The sequence below is a fragment of the Exophiala bonariae genome (genome assembly GCF_035927105.1).
Source record: "Exophiala bonariae strain CCFEE 5792 chromosome Unknown scaffold_7, whole genome shotgun sequence".
Classification (NCBI taxonomy): domain Eukaryota; kingdom Fungi; phylum Ascomycota; class Eurotiomycetes; order Chaetothyriales; family Herpotrichiellaceae; genus Exophiala; species Exophiala bonariae.
Genome location: NW_027042482.1, coordinates 841,979 through 858,147, shown reverse-complemented (window position 1 = coordinate 858,147; position 16,169 = coordinate 841,979). Strand labels below are relative to the sequence as shown.

At 50.1% G+C, this 16,169-nt stretch overlaps 4 protein-coding genes across 4 annotated transcripts; 2 read left to right on the top strand and 2 right to left on the bottom strand.

Moving 5' to 3' along the window:
* Nucleotides 1-868: 868 nt before the first annotated feature.
* Nucleotides 869-2,939, top strand: LTR84_012317 (uncharacterized protein; the record flags this gene model as incomplete). The annotated part of the gene is made up of 2 exons (XM_064855841.1): nucleotides 869-1,622; nucleotides 1,705-2,939. 2 exons carry the CDS (start codon nucleotides 869-871, stop codon nucleotides 2,937-2,939), a joined length of 1,989 nt encoding a protein of 662 aa, XP_064708501.1.
* Nucleotides 2,940-6,495: 3,556 nt separating this feature from the next.
* On the top strand, nucleotides 6,496-7,831 carry LTR84_012316 (uncharacterized protein; the record flags this gene model as incomplete). Its single annotated transcript, XM_064855840.1, has 2 exons — nucleotides 6,496-6,598; nucleotides 6,651-7,831. 2 exons carry the CDS (start codon nucleotides 6,496-6,498, stop codon nucleotides 7,829-7,831), a joined length of 1,284 nt encoding a protein of 427 aa, XP_064708500.1.
* A 1,014-nt stretch (nucleotides 7,832-8,845) lies between these two features.
* Nucleotides 8,846-11,344, bottom strand: LTR84_012315 (uncharacterized protein; the record flags this gene model as incomplete). The annotated part of the gene is made up of 1 exon (XM_064855839.1): nucleotides 8,846-11,344. The coding sequence occupies one exon, from the start codon at nucleotides 11,342-11,344 to the stop codon at nucleotides 8,846-8,848; it is 2,499 nt and encodes an 832-aa protein (XP_064708499.1).
* A 1,687-nt stretch (nucleotides 11,345-13,031) lies between these two features.
* LTR84_012314 (uncharacterized protein) lies at nucleotides 13,032-15,634 on the bottom strand (the record flags this gene model as incomplete). The annotated part of the gene is made up of 2 exons (XM_064855838.1): nucleotides 13,032-14,871; nucleotides 14,922-15,634. The coding sequence occupies 2 exons, from the start codon at nucleotides 15,632-15,634 to the stop codon at nucleotides 13,032-13,034; spliced, it is 2,553 nt and encodes an 850-aa protein (XP_064708498.1).
* Between the last annotated feature and the right edge of the window lie 535 nt (nucleotides 15,635-16,169).

The window sequence follows — 16,169 nt, the reverse complement described above, 5'->3', positions numbered from 1 at the left end:
GTCGTCGGTTTTGCTTCGTTGGCCATATCACAAAGGGGGCCGTGAAGCAGTGAGGTACTGTATTTCGTCAAGTCCGTGAAGCTCAATGCTGTGGGAAGGCCAAGATCTGTCCGGCCGCCTTTCTTGTCGACGTCTTGTCAGTGCTGGCGCTTTCCAAATCTCACGGACTCGGTCGCAACTACCGGGGTATGAGAAGAATTTGTATCATAGCCTCCCGTGCTAGAAATGAGTTAGATCAAAAATGGGGAGTCCCCAGCTTGTATGAGCCCCGGTATAAGTCCGTGACCCATGGGGTACCGGGTTTGGATGGATTGGCCAGATAAGGAGGGCATCTTCCTGAGAAACGCACCTAAAGATGCTTCCTGCTCTTGTGACAAACAGCGGAAAACATCCTGGTGGCAATATGTCCGATGGAAAATGGAACTTGGGGTGTCTACTGGCCTGGGATTCATTTTGGATCAACGCTCCCACAGTCACGGATGTTTGAAGTACCGAAGTGGATGGGTGCAACGGCAACGCCGCCAACGATGACCCTATGAGCGTCTCACCGAATCTTGATGTCCCCGAGCGATTTGAAGTCATTTCCAAGCTTAGGATATAGATAATCCGGAGATTTGAAGTTGCCCCCTTTATCCTGTCGAGTCTGTCATGTCCGTCCGGACCTTTCCCTCTTGCCGGATGTGAGTCGCAATTCCTAGACCTTGTTTGTGTGATCGTCAGTTTTCCACATCCATATAGACGTTGGAATTCTGCGTTTCGTGAGCTGCTAAAGAAAGGTCCAGCTTCTGTTTTGCCATTGCCCCAGCCCTCCTGATTCCTTATCGATTTCCTCACTGAACACAGGACAAAGAGAGAAAAATATCGAAACATGCCATCTGCAGTCGAAGTTCAGCGATTCGCTCCTCCAGTGGTGCTTGACGTTCATCATGGTGATAAATTCTCTCCTGCAAAAACACTGGCCGCCGTTGTTGATATTGAGCAACTGAGCGATGATCTCGCAGTGCCATCAAGACGAAGGATTGTACCAGGATCCTACAACATTCCCATTGGCGTTTTCCCGCCCTTGCCTTGGTCTTTTCCCGATGCCGCTATAGTCTCGTCCATGCTGGTCGAGAGACTGAACAAGTCCTTGAAAGAAAGGGATGCGCCCGCAATAAAGGCCCTATTCCACGAAAACAGTTACTGGCGCGACCATCTATGCCTCACCTGGGACTTGCGTACACTGAAAGGACCTGATAAGATTGCCGACTTCGTTGTCAACAGTTGTGAGTATATATCGATCGAGATAGACACCTCGACTCCGCTCCGAGCACCAAAACACGGTCCAATTGATGGACTGTATGGCCCAGCTTCGAAATCCTCAGGCATCGAGTTCTTTGTGAAGGTTGCCACGAAGGTCGGGGCTGGCCGGGGCATCGCCAAATTGGCCGAGATCCAGGGTCAATGGAAGTTCTTCACACTATTCATCACCCTCGACAGATTACAAGGCCATGAGGAATTACTGAACGAGCGTCGTCCTCACGGTGCCAACCATGGAGAACACGTTGGCCGACAGAACTGGCAAGATAAGCGCCAGATTGATATCCAGTTCCGAGAGCGAGAGCCTGCCGTGCTTATCGTGGGTAAGTCATGTCTCCATCCTATCCTCGAAGAAACTGAGAAGATATGAAAAGCCGTTTGCAGAAGACTAACTTTCCGTCCTAGGCGCTGGTCAAAGCGGGCTCACAACAGCCGCGAGACTGAAGGCACTCAGTGTCGACACTCTGGTCATCGATCACGAAGATCGCGTGGGGGACAGTTGGCGGCGACGATACCGCCATTTAGTTCTTCATGATCCAGTCTGGCTTAACCACATGCCGTACCTGAAATTCCCTCCTCAGTGGCCCAAGTTCACACCAAAGGACAAGTTGGCTGAATTCTTTGAGGCTTATGTTACCTTGTTGGAGTTGAATGTATGGGTGAAGACAAGAGTGGTGTCAACTACATGGAATGACAGCAAACAAGAATGGACCGTTGTCTTACAGTGTAGATCTGAAGATGGCACCATAGAGATGCGAACATTACATCCAGCCCACATTATTCAGGCAACGGGCCACGCAGGCCCGAAGTATATGCCTGTCATCAAAGGCATGGAGTGCTTCGAAGGTAACATCGCTCACAGCACCGAGTTCTCATGTGCAACCCCAAATGGTCAAGGCAAGAAGGCTGTCGTAGTCGGGTCAAGCAACTCGGCCCACGATATCGCACAGGATTTCTATGAGCAAGGCTACGACGTCACCATGGTCCAACGAAGTTCAACCTTGGTCATTTCTTCCAAGTTTCGGAATGCGGAAGGCTTGAAAGGCCTTTACACAGAGGACGGACCACCAACAGAAGACGCGGATCTCAGGGTATGGAGTCTGCCCATGGAACTTTTCAAAGCCCAGCAGAAAAGGGTGTGCGAATTGCAGAACAAGTACGATGCCGAGCTCCACGAAGGCCTCACCAGGGTCGGATTCAATTTGGATCGTGGTATAGACAATACCGGCTATATGGTGAAATACTTGCAGCGTGGAGGTGGTTATTACGTCGACGTGGGAGCCAGCCAACTTGTGGCAGATGGAAAGATCAAACTGAAACATGGCGGCGAGATTTCCGAGATTCTTCCTCACGAAGTCTTATTTTCGGATGGTACTCGTTTGGCGGCCGATGAGATTGTGTTTGCCACAGGCTTCCAGAACATGCGGACACAGACGCGAGTCATATTCGGGGACCACGTTGCAGACCGCGTTCAAGACGTATGGGGATTTGATCAAGAAGGCGAAGTTCGAACGATCTGGAGGCGAACCGGTCAACCTGGCTTCTGGTATATGGGAACCAATTTCGCGTATTGCCGCTACTTTTCTCGTATTGTCGCTTTGCAGATCAAAGCCATCCAGGAAGGAATCACGCATTGGTGAGGTCTATCTTCGTGGGTCGATCCGTGACGCCATAGCAATTGCTCCAGATTTGGGTCAATTGTCTCTGGTCGTTCTTGGAATTATGGTAGCTCTGAAGTCCGCCAAAACGGGTCTTGACGATTCTGAACTCTTCTTTGTTGGCTGATCCTATATAGTTGCAGTCGAAGGAGTAGATATAGCATGCTTGCTTAGCATCTTGTAATGCATTCTCTGAGACGCGTAGAGCAAGTCTGCTCCCTTTCCACCGACGCGAAAATGTATTCTCTAGATATTGAAGTCATATGCGCCATTCCGTCATTGAGTGCGAAGAAGATTGATCCGCAATGTGTTTGTGGTGACAGGTCTCTGGAACATGGAACTAGATAATCCCGGGTTTGAAGGATTGCAAGCCACACTGTGGAAGCTTCCTAGAAGTTCTAGACGACTTAGATGGACGGCCGGATATGGAATCTGTAAGCCCGAGTCAGGCAACTGCACACCAAAAGCGCTCCCTTGTAGGATCCTGTCGAGGTTCCTGCCTGCTGAAGACTGTGCTTGGTCCTTACTCGAGTGACTCGTTGATGCGGACATGGACAAGCAAATATCCGGGCTCATATTGCCGATCACGGACATGGATATTGACATGTCCGTTTCGTGCACAACCACCATTGGAAGACAGGGCCATATGGTTGAGGACTACCGAGAGCGTGCATTGCGAGGCAAATATGAGATTCAAAAATGCCTTTCGAGCTGTCCTATCCATCGTCAAGCTGAAAGTCTCTTACTGATAGTCTTTTATTCCTCCCACCAACACTAGGTATCGGTCTTTTTGCACACCTATCCCTATATGAGTGTTGGGTATGGGTCTGACCGATCTCGTTTCGCTGTCCACTCGAAGATACGCTGGGTTGCTCAATGTTGGCGATCTGGCATTGGGGCGAGACATACTGGCATGACACCTGGTCACAGCGTGTGAATTCGAGCAATTCACGAAGGTTTAGAGAGCGCAAGTTGGGCCATGTCTGCAACCTCACCCAGCTCGGCGCTTTTTCGCCATCGTTTCTGGATGCTGAATGATGCGAGCTTAAGACATTGGACATTCGCTCGGTCCAAAAGGTATCCTCGGTGCCTATCAATAGGGCGACCGCTGGCCAAAACGATTCCGTCGGAATTTGGGGCAAAGCCGGCATCTCCTGCAATCCGAAGCTCTTGCTCGCCCAGGTTGAAGTGCTTTGGCTGGTATGCCCGCCAACAGCAGCATCGGCCATATATCACAGAAATATGCAGCATGATCCTGGTTTACTGTGTTGGGGACTTCTGCGCGCAAATTGTCGGTGCTGATAGTTATGATGCCCGCCGGACGTTGCGCAGCATCACGATTGGCGCAGTTGTGGCGATCCCTAGCCGTAAATGGTTTCTGTTCCTGGGCAGAAATTTCAATTATTCTTCTGCAATTATCTCGACGTTGACAAAAGTAGTGGTGAACCAACTGATTTATACATCTCTGTTCATTGTATACTTCTTCACCTCTCACGCAATTCTGTCCGGGCTGACCCTCACCGGAGTCATTGAACGAGTCAAAAATACTGTACCGACGAGTCTACCAAGAAGCTTTCTCGTCTGGCCCTTTGTCACAGCGTTCAACTTTACCTATGTCCAACCACAATCTCGGTCAGTTGTGACAGCCATCTTCTCAGTGTTTTGGCAGTCGTATTTGAGCTGGTTGAATGCCGAAGCCGAAAAGCATGAGATGGTCCCCAGACTTACAACCCGGCGGAATAATGATTTTGTGGTTGGTAGCTGATGCCCTCATGTACGGACATCAGCTTCGATTCAAACCCATTGATTCCAGAGGAGCAAAAAGCGTACGACAACTAACCCCAGGGGAGAGGCGATGTAAAGTTGTCAGTGGAATTGGTGACCATGGTCGATACTCTAGCGTCCTCAGACAAACGGCCCTAGAGTCATAAGAGTATCGAATATGAGAAGAAAATCAAACATCATGAAGGGGCTTCGCAGTTAGATAGCAGCAATATGAATCAAATGCTGTTTTACGCTCAGCAATGGAAAAGTTGGAGGACATTCCAATTGGATGGTACGGCAATGTCAAAGGCAGATCCAATGTCCGGGAAAATAGAAACAAACCACTTTCGCTCTGACCATTAGGTCTCCTTCTCTGGTATCAAGAAGGTATTCGCGTAGTTTTCAGTCTGCTCGTGCTGCGATTAATAAGGTAGAACTGTACCATACCGACATGCAGCCAGATTTTTCGGACTGCAGCGGGTTAGCAAATCGACAAGTGGCCAGCCAGTCACGTTGAGACTGGCAGCCTCCTCGACCACACCGCCCGGGTTTGTACGCCCAAGTCAAAGCCAGCAACCGCTTGACCTGGCAGCAACAGAGTGTCATCGACGTGCACAAACATCGATGTCTGAATGGCATCCAAAGCATCTTCAATAATCTCCAATGCTTATTCTGCGACTCTCCAGCTGCAGGATGATTGCCTCAGGTTTACGGCGTGTCGAAACACAAGAGACATGGTGACGAGGGGCGTCTCTCGCCTCAGAATCAACCATAACTGACCTCGAGCTTGGTCAACAAGTGGTCGACCACCTGCAAGACAGACATCTCATGACACAGTTGACGACATTGCGAGGATATTCAGGTCGTTATGAGTTTGGCCTGAGACGCCCGTCCGGGTTTTATTGGGAATGCCTGTGGCATCGGGGCCTTGGTTGTGCCGGTGAAACACTTTGGCCGCCAAGCCGGTCGACGGCCAGAGTCGCGGTCACGCGTCGCGTGTTTTTCCTGTGAAGGGCTTTTCGACCAACTCAAACAGCAAGAGGCATTCCGGTCTACAAACACTTGCCTACGCTGCCTTGCAATTATATCACATCTCTCGATATTGGAGATAGCCATCATTACTGTTCAGACTCGAATCTCATCTGACAGCTACTTCGAATCTATTATCCAAGACCCAAGCTCCAAGCTCCGAAGCACTCAACGCGTCGACTCGGAGCAATCTAACCCAAATCGCGCCTTTGACGCGTTGCCCTTCATCCTTGCTCCTGGAGGACCACCAAGGCAGTTCTCCTTGACAATCTGCACCTCAACTCTCCCTTGCGCCCTCTCCCTCGACCCAATCGCTGCCTCTAGACTGCTGCCATTCACCCATCGACCTGCTCAGACCTGCAGTAGTTGATCACGCTAGATCATTTTCCTCGTCAATCTTTCTTCCACTACCAATTCCATCCTCTTCAACTGGCTAGCTCTACCCTTCACTGTCACCTTGGAAAAGCCGGGATCTCGCGTTCAACATCACCCAAGACACGACCCCGCTGCTCCATCTTAGAGCTGCACCAACTTGGTCTCAGCTCTCCAGTCTCTTCTCATAAACCCTCCCTCTCGTCCTGGCACTCACCCAATTGCCCTTCCTCCAGAGCCTCCTGGTAGAGAACTCCGCTTACTCGCTGACACCTCTCTGGACCTACAAACATCAAAACAAACACCCAGCAGTGGGCTTCTACGCAAGGCTGTACAGACAACAAGGACATTCTTCCAGTTCTCCCTCGACACGATGGCAACCATCGCTCCACTCAGCACGCCCATGAGGCAACCTTTCGGTATTCTGAATGACTCCAAGATCCGTAGCATGCAAAGTGTGAAGAACAGACAGAATGGTATGTTTTTCTCCAACTGTTGCTTCTACATATCGAGTCTGACTGCCAATAGCATTGACTAGCAGTTCTACCACTTCTCTCAAACGACGTGCTGCTTCTCCTGAATGTTCAGATTCCGAAAATGTCGATCCAACTCTACTTGATTCTCTCCATAAACGTAAACGATCAACCTTCAACGATGATGTCTCACTTTCAAAGCCTCGCTATAGCTTGAATGTCATGTCTTCTGCCCCAAGACGCCGCCTTGATACCGCTGCAACATCTACTCCACGATTGAATACCTTCATCAAACCTTCCACCACCCCAGCATCTGCCCCAGCTGCGGCCGGTAGATCACCAACCCGTAAACGTCAAGGTGGCCTTCTTCAATCACGGAAACGTTTTGTCCCACCGTCCTTTGGCACCAAACCCCCCAGCTTGTCTATGTCTGCAGCTCTCTCTGGCACACTAGCGAACCGAAAGCCAAAGGAAGCTCGACAGTCAGCTACTATTGAGGACTCGAAACCCAAGTCATGGTTCTTTGAAATCTACGAGGAAAGTGAGGAGACACAGGACTACAAGATGAATGAGTGGACGATGACACAGTCGGCTTACGGATTGGATATCTCGGACGACGAGAGCAAGGCCAAGGACCTTCTTGATAGAGGAAAGGAGAATGTCGACCCCAATGAAATCTCTATCCCTGTCACACGGTCCATGGCAGCAGCAGCCAACGTCAAACCCGTCTTGAGAACTGCACGGAAACGCAAAGATGACATGTCTGATGAAGAGCCAAGAACACCTCTTGGAGATTTGAACCCATCTGAATTCTATGCTGAAGGACTCGACGCCACCTCAGTTGTCTTGGTCCATGACGAACCCGTTGAGTCTGAGGTAGTCGTCCAGGAAGCTGAAACTCAAGAGACCGAGCTTACATCAACACCACAATTCAACTTCTCGTCGACATCATCCCTAACATCCAAAGCCATCGATACTCTCGACACCCCTTCTATCGATCAAATCCTTGGCACTCCCCAATTTCAGTGGGACACGGTGATTGACTCGAGAGCCACCACCGCCGTGGAGCTTGACATTGCCATCAACTCAACATCACAAGATGTTGAGATATGGGAGAGTGAAAGTGCAAAAGACGAGAATGAGAAGGTCGACTTTGAGATCCTTGCCGAGGCACTTCAGAGACAGTCTCCGACTCGGATTGATGATGAGAACCCCTTTGCTTTGCAGGAACTATGAAATGTTCGTCCTTACTATGATAGTTCGTCCTTTGAAGGCATCCATCACCGCCACGATGACGGAGACGTGGACGAGAGATGTCTTCTTACCATTGCACGCAGACTCGCGATGACTCCAAAAAGGGAGGATGCTTTCGTTGAATGCTTGCTACAAATAATGTGTGGCTATGGCTATCGGTTGCCGTTTCATGTGGGAGGTGTCCATTGTTGTTGCAGGTGTTGCGTCGGAGGCTTCTTGTCGCTTATATGTCTTGATGGATCATGGATGTTTTTTCAAAAGGGGCTATGGGCGTTTTAGAGTCATGTCATGATTTTCCCTCTTTCTGGAGAAAGTCATTCAATATTGGAATCTGGCTTTCCCTTGTTATCACAGACAGTGCTACATAAATAACAGCCAGCCACTCAGTCGCAGATCAAATGAATGCAATTGCCCCAGTTCGGGTATGTTTCAAAGCTTGAGCTTCCTCTTCTCTTGACTTCCATTCCTTCCAATTCCCTCTCCATCCATCGTAGACGCTCCGCAGGCACTTAGTTTCAAAGCTCCGTCTCGGAGACATCGCTGGCGACATTTTTGGCCTCAGATGGTCATTTCGGTTTTCCTTCAACTTACATCTCTCGATACCACTCTTCGAGTCAAACGTCTACCTCAAGATGCGTGTGCGTATCACACTCTTCATCTCGCTATGAGAGTGGACACTATTCCACCGCTCCATACCTAGCTTAGACAACCAGCGTATCCATGCCATTGCTGAAACCCCCGTCCCGTGATTCTATATCATTCTATTATAACGTTCCCTCATATCTTATTATATCCTACCCATTTTGTCCCACCCATAACCAAAGCGCATCCATCCGTATGACTTCCGGGCGGAGAACCCTCGTCCTTGCCCTTGCCCTTGCCCTTGCCCTTGCTCTCGCGTTGTCGAAGACCCCCCAAGTGCCAAAGACGCATGAAGCTGGCGTCACATGCATCGCGGGAATTTTTCTTACTCGCCGAATGATCAATAACACTCAATCAGTAGTCAAGCATAGTGACTCGGGTCATCGACCCATCCACAAAGAGCGGTCCATTATGGATCTCCGAGCTGTCACTGATATCACCATCATCGTCGTCGTCATAGCCACCGGCGCCTCCGCCATCGTTTCCATCCTCGTCTTCTTCTTCTTCTCCAACTCCGTCGTCGCTGCTATCGCTACTGCTACTTGAGTCGCTGTCGCTGCGTCCGCTGCTCGTGTCACATTCATTCTCGTCGCGCGCCGGAGACGTTGGGGACGGAGGCTCAAACGGTGCATCTGGTGCGGAATGAGAAGAGGCCTCATTCGCTGGGTTGGAGTGCAGATTGGTGGTGATACCGTTCGAAGTGTTGACTTGAGTTTCAGAGCATGCTTCAGCAGGTTTCGGGGTGTTGCTTGGAGGTATATGCGGTGATGGACTTGTCCCTCCGCCGTGATATTGCTCTTCATGTTGCTCAGCATCGTTTGAAGCGTTCGCTTTCGTGGGTGAGTCTGACTCGGTTGCTTCATAGACTGGGTCCGCCACGCCTAAGCTGATGGCGGGAGCAGCACCCGCTTTGGGAGCTTCGCGCTCGATCTTGTCCTCGACACGGATGCTCGATGGGCTCTCAGCGCTGACGCCTGAAGCCTCAGCCTGATCTTTCGATCTATCACCGGTCTCTGACGTCTTTCCTGCCTTTTTCGCCAGCTCTGAATCACGCCATTCCGAGACCTCAAGCACCGCTTGCTGCGGGTCGTTCTTCCGTATCAGAAGAAACCCCTGAATTTCTGCCGGTGAGAACGTCAACTCCGGCAATGCAGTCGCGAAGCTGTTTGCGAGGGTTGATATGTCACTGAAGTCTTTCGCTTCTGGTGACGGAGTACTTAGTGGCGGGATTGTGGGTGTAGAAGGTTTCAAAGGAGCTTGTATATCAGACGATTGTGTCAGGGGAGGTACTTGGGCAAGGGATACTGTCGCAAAAGGGGTGCTCTTTGGTTTGGAGTCATGAAGGGTCTCCCAAGGATTCACTGTCTCAGCCTGAGTCGGGAGAATCTGACTGATCCTCGTCGGATGCTGAGTGACATCGCGTGGATCCGGACAGTACATGCGGAGAAACAAATCCTTGATCTGTTGCTTGTTTGCAAGGTCAAATTTTATCTGTAGGTCCACGCGACCAGGTCGGACCAATGCTTCGTTCAGTTTCTCTGGATGATTGGTGGTCAGGATAAGCACCCTGCCCTCTTGCGAAGCGACACCGTCAATGGCGTTGAGGAGTCCAGAGAGCGTGATCGTGTTCGGTTTTGAGACGGCCTTCAGATGGATGTCTCCCCTAGATTTCGAGTGTTTGGATTTCTTTGATTTCTTTTTCGATTTCTCCTTGTTGGGACGTGGTTTTGACGCGTTGCCATTTTTCTCCACTATGTGGAGTTCTGATATATCCGTGTCCTGCTCTGCTTCTGGTCGTAATTTCCCAGTCACTCCAGCACTGTCTATGTCTTCTAGAAGGAGAATGCATCGTTTAGGAAGACTATTGAACAGCAGGATGAGGTCTTCTTCACTGAGCGATATTTCCGATAGAGCGAGACAATATATGTCAAGCCCAAACACGCCCGCTAGAGCAAATGATAAGCTCGTCTTACCCGTCCCAGGAGGGCCATGGAACAAGTACCCGCGTCTGTACGGAATTCCCCTATTGCTGTACCATCGAGCAGTCCGTGGATGCAAGAAGTCGTTGATGTCCTTGAGGATAGCGGCTTTCTGGCTACTCTCGAGCACGACCGTTGCCATTGACCTGCTGGGTCGAGTGGCGACTGTTGTCCAAACATTTCTGCGGCCACGCTGAGCTTTCGGAGTCGGCCTTTGAATTATTGTTGTCGAGGTCAGTTGTCGCAGGTGATATTCTCGAGCTTCTTCGATCAGATCTTTGACAGGCTGCGCGGACAACGCCAGGACTAATATTGTGAGCCACTCTCTTTCATGAACGGCGAGACTCCAGTCGCTAGCCACTCGCTCTTTGTTGCGAGTAATACGGAAAATCCGTCTCTTGTGCCAGAAAAATCCCGAAGATCGATGTGGTTGAAACTTTGGGGGTGCACGAGCTGCCCAATCATTGAAGTTGAAGATGATGTCTTCGACATGCTTCTCATGTGACCTCAGATTATGCTCATCCCCTAGATTGGCATCATCAAAATCATCGTCATAATGCCGAGGGCTAGACGCTCGAAGGAGGCGGATGTTTTGTAATCGTCTATTCGCAGCCACCCAATTGAGCATGTCTTTGAAAATAGGATCCCATTCCTCCACTGTCACAGAGGAGCTTAGACTCTCCAGTATTAATACACTGATTGGTGTAAAAGCAAAGCGTAGGGCAGTCCAAGCACATCCGACAAAGGCGATGAAGGAAACAATGACTGAGATGTCGATCCCGAGGTCTAGTAAGACTTGCGCTAGAAATGAGTAGCCTGGAATAACAGCATCGATGAGAGTGACAGGGAGGTGTAAGGAGGAGGTGGGATTCATCGTCCTATTCGACCCAAGGAAGGGATTCAAATAGGACGATTTCCCCTCTTGGCCTAACATTTGTAAATGATAAAGCAGATACTGCAGCAGGCTTGAAGTATTGCAGTATCGATTTCATCGAAGACAAATCCCGACCATCGTTCAGAAAAGTGTTGGGAGACTCCATGCTTGAAAAGAGGTGGCAACGATCCCAATCCAGAATGATTGTTTGTCTTCACCCAGTATGGTCGGACCAAGATGATGCACGACATCAGAACGGCAAAATTACAGAAAATGGATTGGATAGCAAAGGGGACCAGGCCAACACTGCGCAATGGCACAGTCTGACAGGTAAATCTCCACGCACACCACTCAACCACTCAGTCTGAACCATTGACCATGATGTTCGCTCCAGAGTTAGACGAAGATGGCATTCGTGGTGGGGCCTTACCATTGAGGTCTCGGAATAAGGCAATGTGTGATCTGCATGGATTTGGTGTAGCCACCATTATGGTTGCGATGGAACACATGATTTGGGTACAGCAGTTTCCTTCCTCCGTTCGAGGAGCTAGGCTGACACGCTCAAAAAGCGACAGATGAGATGCCCTCATACCATGGGTTTCACTATCGCCTGCCTTGAACTTACATTTGTATCCACCCATTCATCATCATCATCATCATCAGGCAAGGCTCAATCTTACAGACAGCTGGATGAGGGGAATTTCCTCAACTTTTCGGCCGTTTCGGATTTTGTTCATCGGAAACACAGCATGGTCAGCTCCAACACCGACGAGCAGGTCAGCACGGAAAGGGTGCGAAATAAAAAAACACGTGGTGAGAAATGGGATGGCTGAGAGCTCGTTCGGATAAGCACTGGGTAATCCTGAGGCTTGGCACCACTAAGCCTATACGTGTTCTGGGTGGGTGAGCACTGAGCAGCAGTTGAACAAGCCTGAGCCTGAGCCTCAGGGAAGTCCAGGCAAGTGGCGGGCGACGCCCGGCCCGAGGCAAGCAACCGAAGCTGACCGCGGAGAAAGAGGCATCCAAACCAAGCAAAAGCTTCCCCCACCGCTTGCCGAGCTTCCCGGTATCCACTGACACGTGATGTTCAACGGCTGCACAGTGACACACTTCGGAAACGGATATTCTCACACGGAGGGGGTGCGCCACCCTCGAGAAACCCTACAACATGCCAGGGGGGCCTTAAAAACGGTTTTTTTCTAGTCTACCAGCACCCCAGGTTTCTAGGCAAGGCTTCCCAAGGCGCTGTCGAGGCTGAGTTTCCATGCCAACCTGGCCATCAAGTCTCAAACCTGAGGTTCAACGTCTCCAAAAGATAATGTCATTCTAGGTTTCTGGAGATGAATGGTACTAAATGCTATGGCTGTCTGGCTCCAAACAAAATTCCGTGAGCCTTGATGATGAATAGTCAAAGACTGATTACTATGCGAGTTTTCAAATCATTCAACAGACCAATTCCTCCCGTCGCGTTTGCTCCTGAAATGTGCCGTGCTGTGGGTCTTGAAAAGGGGGTATATAATGAATGCTTGCCGTGCTGACTGACAGTCCAGAATGCCGGATCGAAATCTCCCACCCCTTTGTCCTTTCTTTCTCTTCTCGTAAAATCATATTTTCACTCATTAGCACCTTTTTGTCTGGTTTCCAAATCCACATCCCCGCCGCGCTGATTGCTGCTCGCTTTTGCCCTTCAAAGTCGGTGAAAATCGCCGTCGCTGTGGATTCTATCCGCCCATCCTAATGCTTGGAAGTAGCGCATACGACTCAACCCGTACACTATATCTTGCTCGGGTCCAAACGGACTCTGCATGGGTTCGCCGAAATAATATGCACCGTTGAAGTCAGATGCTCGCTTGGTTGCGTTGAGTAGCAATTTCAATCTTTCCTTCGTTATATCTCGTTGTAGGCGCGCACTTTGCCAGTAATCGGTCAGGCGTTCGAGGGCTTCCAAACCCATCGAAATCGATGACATGACCTGTCCTCCCATATCCATGAGATCGTACAGAGTACCGGCCGCCGTGATCGTGTCCAATGCTTCGACAATTGCAAATCCGCTTACAGGACTCATGGCTGCAAGCCTGGCCATTGGAGCATCTCTCTTCTCCTCGTTGCTCACACGCTGGACATTCTCCAGTATAGCTTGTGCGTGCCTATACGTTTCTCTGACATGAGCGACGATCGATTGCGAATCCATTTTCGCATGGCAGACATGGCGATGCAGTAGCATCGCAGTATAGTGGTACAGGATACGAGGCCCGCTCATTGGTTCGTAGTTGTCCTTATCAGTGCCAGGCCTGTTCACCGTTTTGTCCAGGAATTGATCCCATACCTCAAGACGCGCCATTACGTCGCGGCAAAATGTGTCCAGTGAGGTATTATACCCCTCTGATAAATGTGTTCTGGAACGGCTGATTTTGCTAACAACCTCGTTGAATATTGTCGCCATCTCCACCATGTAGCCGAGAAGGCCAACTTGGCCTGTTGTGCCAGAGTTGTAACCTGATCGGCTGCTGTCCACACCCAGAGCCAAGTCGAACGCCACCAAAGGGATATTGCCTTTCTCGAACGCCGACTGCTCACACGGCAGCCGTAAATGGCAATCCGATCGGTAAACAGCTCGCACAGAAGCTGAGCAGCATCCATTAAAGCACTCCATAATGTATGCTGTCCAGAATGTCCTTCTTCTGCACTCAATGGTCATAGCTCGATCGAAGCCAAACACGAGTTCATCAGGAGACGTGATAGCACAGACCCCTTCTTCCATGTTGTAGTTCAAGCCACACGAAGTTATTCTGGCTGACCCCGTATACTCCAATGCTCGGTTATACTGACCTTGGGAGAATGCAATCAAGGAGAGGATGAGCCTGGTGTGTATCAATTGGAGGCTGAAGATGTCGCCATTCTTCAGAACAGCTTCTTGCACGACATCTGTAAATAGTTGATAATGAAACTGCAGATCACGTCGTCGAGAGAACAGTGCACCCATGGCCAGCATTGCATAGATTAGCATCAGATCTGCTGAGGATTTATTTGTACAGGTCGTGACCCAGTGCGTAAATGGCTTCCGTGGGATGGTGCAGTCAGTAGCACATCCAATGTGATAAAAGTATCTACTGAGTAGGTACAATGTCAGATCCCGATCGAGCTCATAAGGATCGGTCTTCCAGGAGTAGTTGGCTGTGGAGGCTGGTGAGGATATCAACCCCGGTAAAACCTCGCCTCCTGCAGCATCTGAAGGTCGTCTATCTGAGACAGGACGAGGAGAAGCGGAAAATCTGGCTTTTTTGGCTGGCGGCGAGAGGTTTGTGGCTTCATCTTGGACTGCATCATCTATTGACGTGGGTGACAAGAGACTGTGCACTGGCATCGAGGACTTGACACCTTGCTGCAAGCTGATATGGTCACTAGGTGAAGGTTCGGAGGATGCTGTTGAACCCCTTCGAGGGGAGTATCGTTCACCAGCCATTTCTGACGGACTGCTGGGTGTTCCCGATTGTCCATTTGTAGAGTGTTTCGGGTTGGTGCGTGCACTTTCCTTGATAAGTATCTCTGAATTTTATAGAGGCATGGAAGTACTCACGTTGACTCAAACTTACACTCACGACCGAATTTTTGGCACTGTGCACATTTTGGTACACTCGGATCACATTTAATCTGGACGTTCGAGTCAGTAGATGAATCTATAGTATTAGATGTGAGGTTTTGAACAACCTTCTTTTCTCTGCATGTATTGCACGCTTGACCTAAACGCTTCCTTGGTTTACCAGCCTTGGTTGTGCCCCACTTGGGATTGACAGCATCGCCATTGATGATCTTCTGGCACATGGTGCCGTCGTCGTAAATGTAGCAGATTCCCTTGCCCGGAACTGTCCTCTCACCTACAACCACACGCCCGTAGCCATGCTCAGGTGGGGACAACTGCGACAGGTGGGGAGGCAATGGTGCGTGCCTCTCTAAAGAATTGGGACTGCTATTTTGCCAGAACGTAGGTCGTACAGGTGACTGCTGGACCGACAGTCGTCGTGAGACTTGATCCAGATGCTGCAGAACACTGGGGTCAGGAGGACTGTATGCTGCCTGCTGGGGTACATGGTGTCCTAGAGGGGGGCGGTTGTGATTTGTCTTGATCAATTGGGGATGTGCTGAATCGTTTCGATTCGATACTGGACCATGGGGTGTAAAATTCAAGTCAGGACGACCAGTGCCTGAGAGGAAATTGCTGAAAGATGGCAATCGAGGCTTTTGTGCAACCTGGCTACCCACGGACTGAGTGTCCATGGGCGGATGAGCCATAGAGTGCCGCAAGGACGTGGTGGGTTGCGGGACGGTTGAACAGAAGGGTCCGGAATTCTCGGTTTGGTGCCACTCTTTCGAACGTGAATTGAAGGGTAGCGCAAGAGTAGTGGCCATATCAATCTGGTTCGCCGGTGCCCTAGACTCGTAGGATAGTTCGCTTCCGTGACACCAGTCAATGTTCAAGTACTCCCCAGCCCTTGACAAAGATTGAGGCCAACCTTGCTGTATTGATTGTAGGATCGACTGGGGGATCTACCGTATCCAGTGATCAAGTACGAAAGGTCAAGTAGGATTGACAACTTCTCGTCCGGCCTTTCAGTCAGCAGGCTTTGTGCTGAACGATTCGACTCCACAAAAACTTATAGGTCTGCTGCATTGCAGGTCCCAGATAACGTCGCCAAACGTTTCACGATATCACTTGCGTGGAAGCCCAATACTGCGCGATTGTTGACCACCACCTGACCACGGGCCTTTGTAGTACAGCATTCGTATAAAGTCGAAGTGTTTCAACACTCGTGTATGTAAGCCAAAT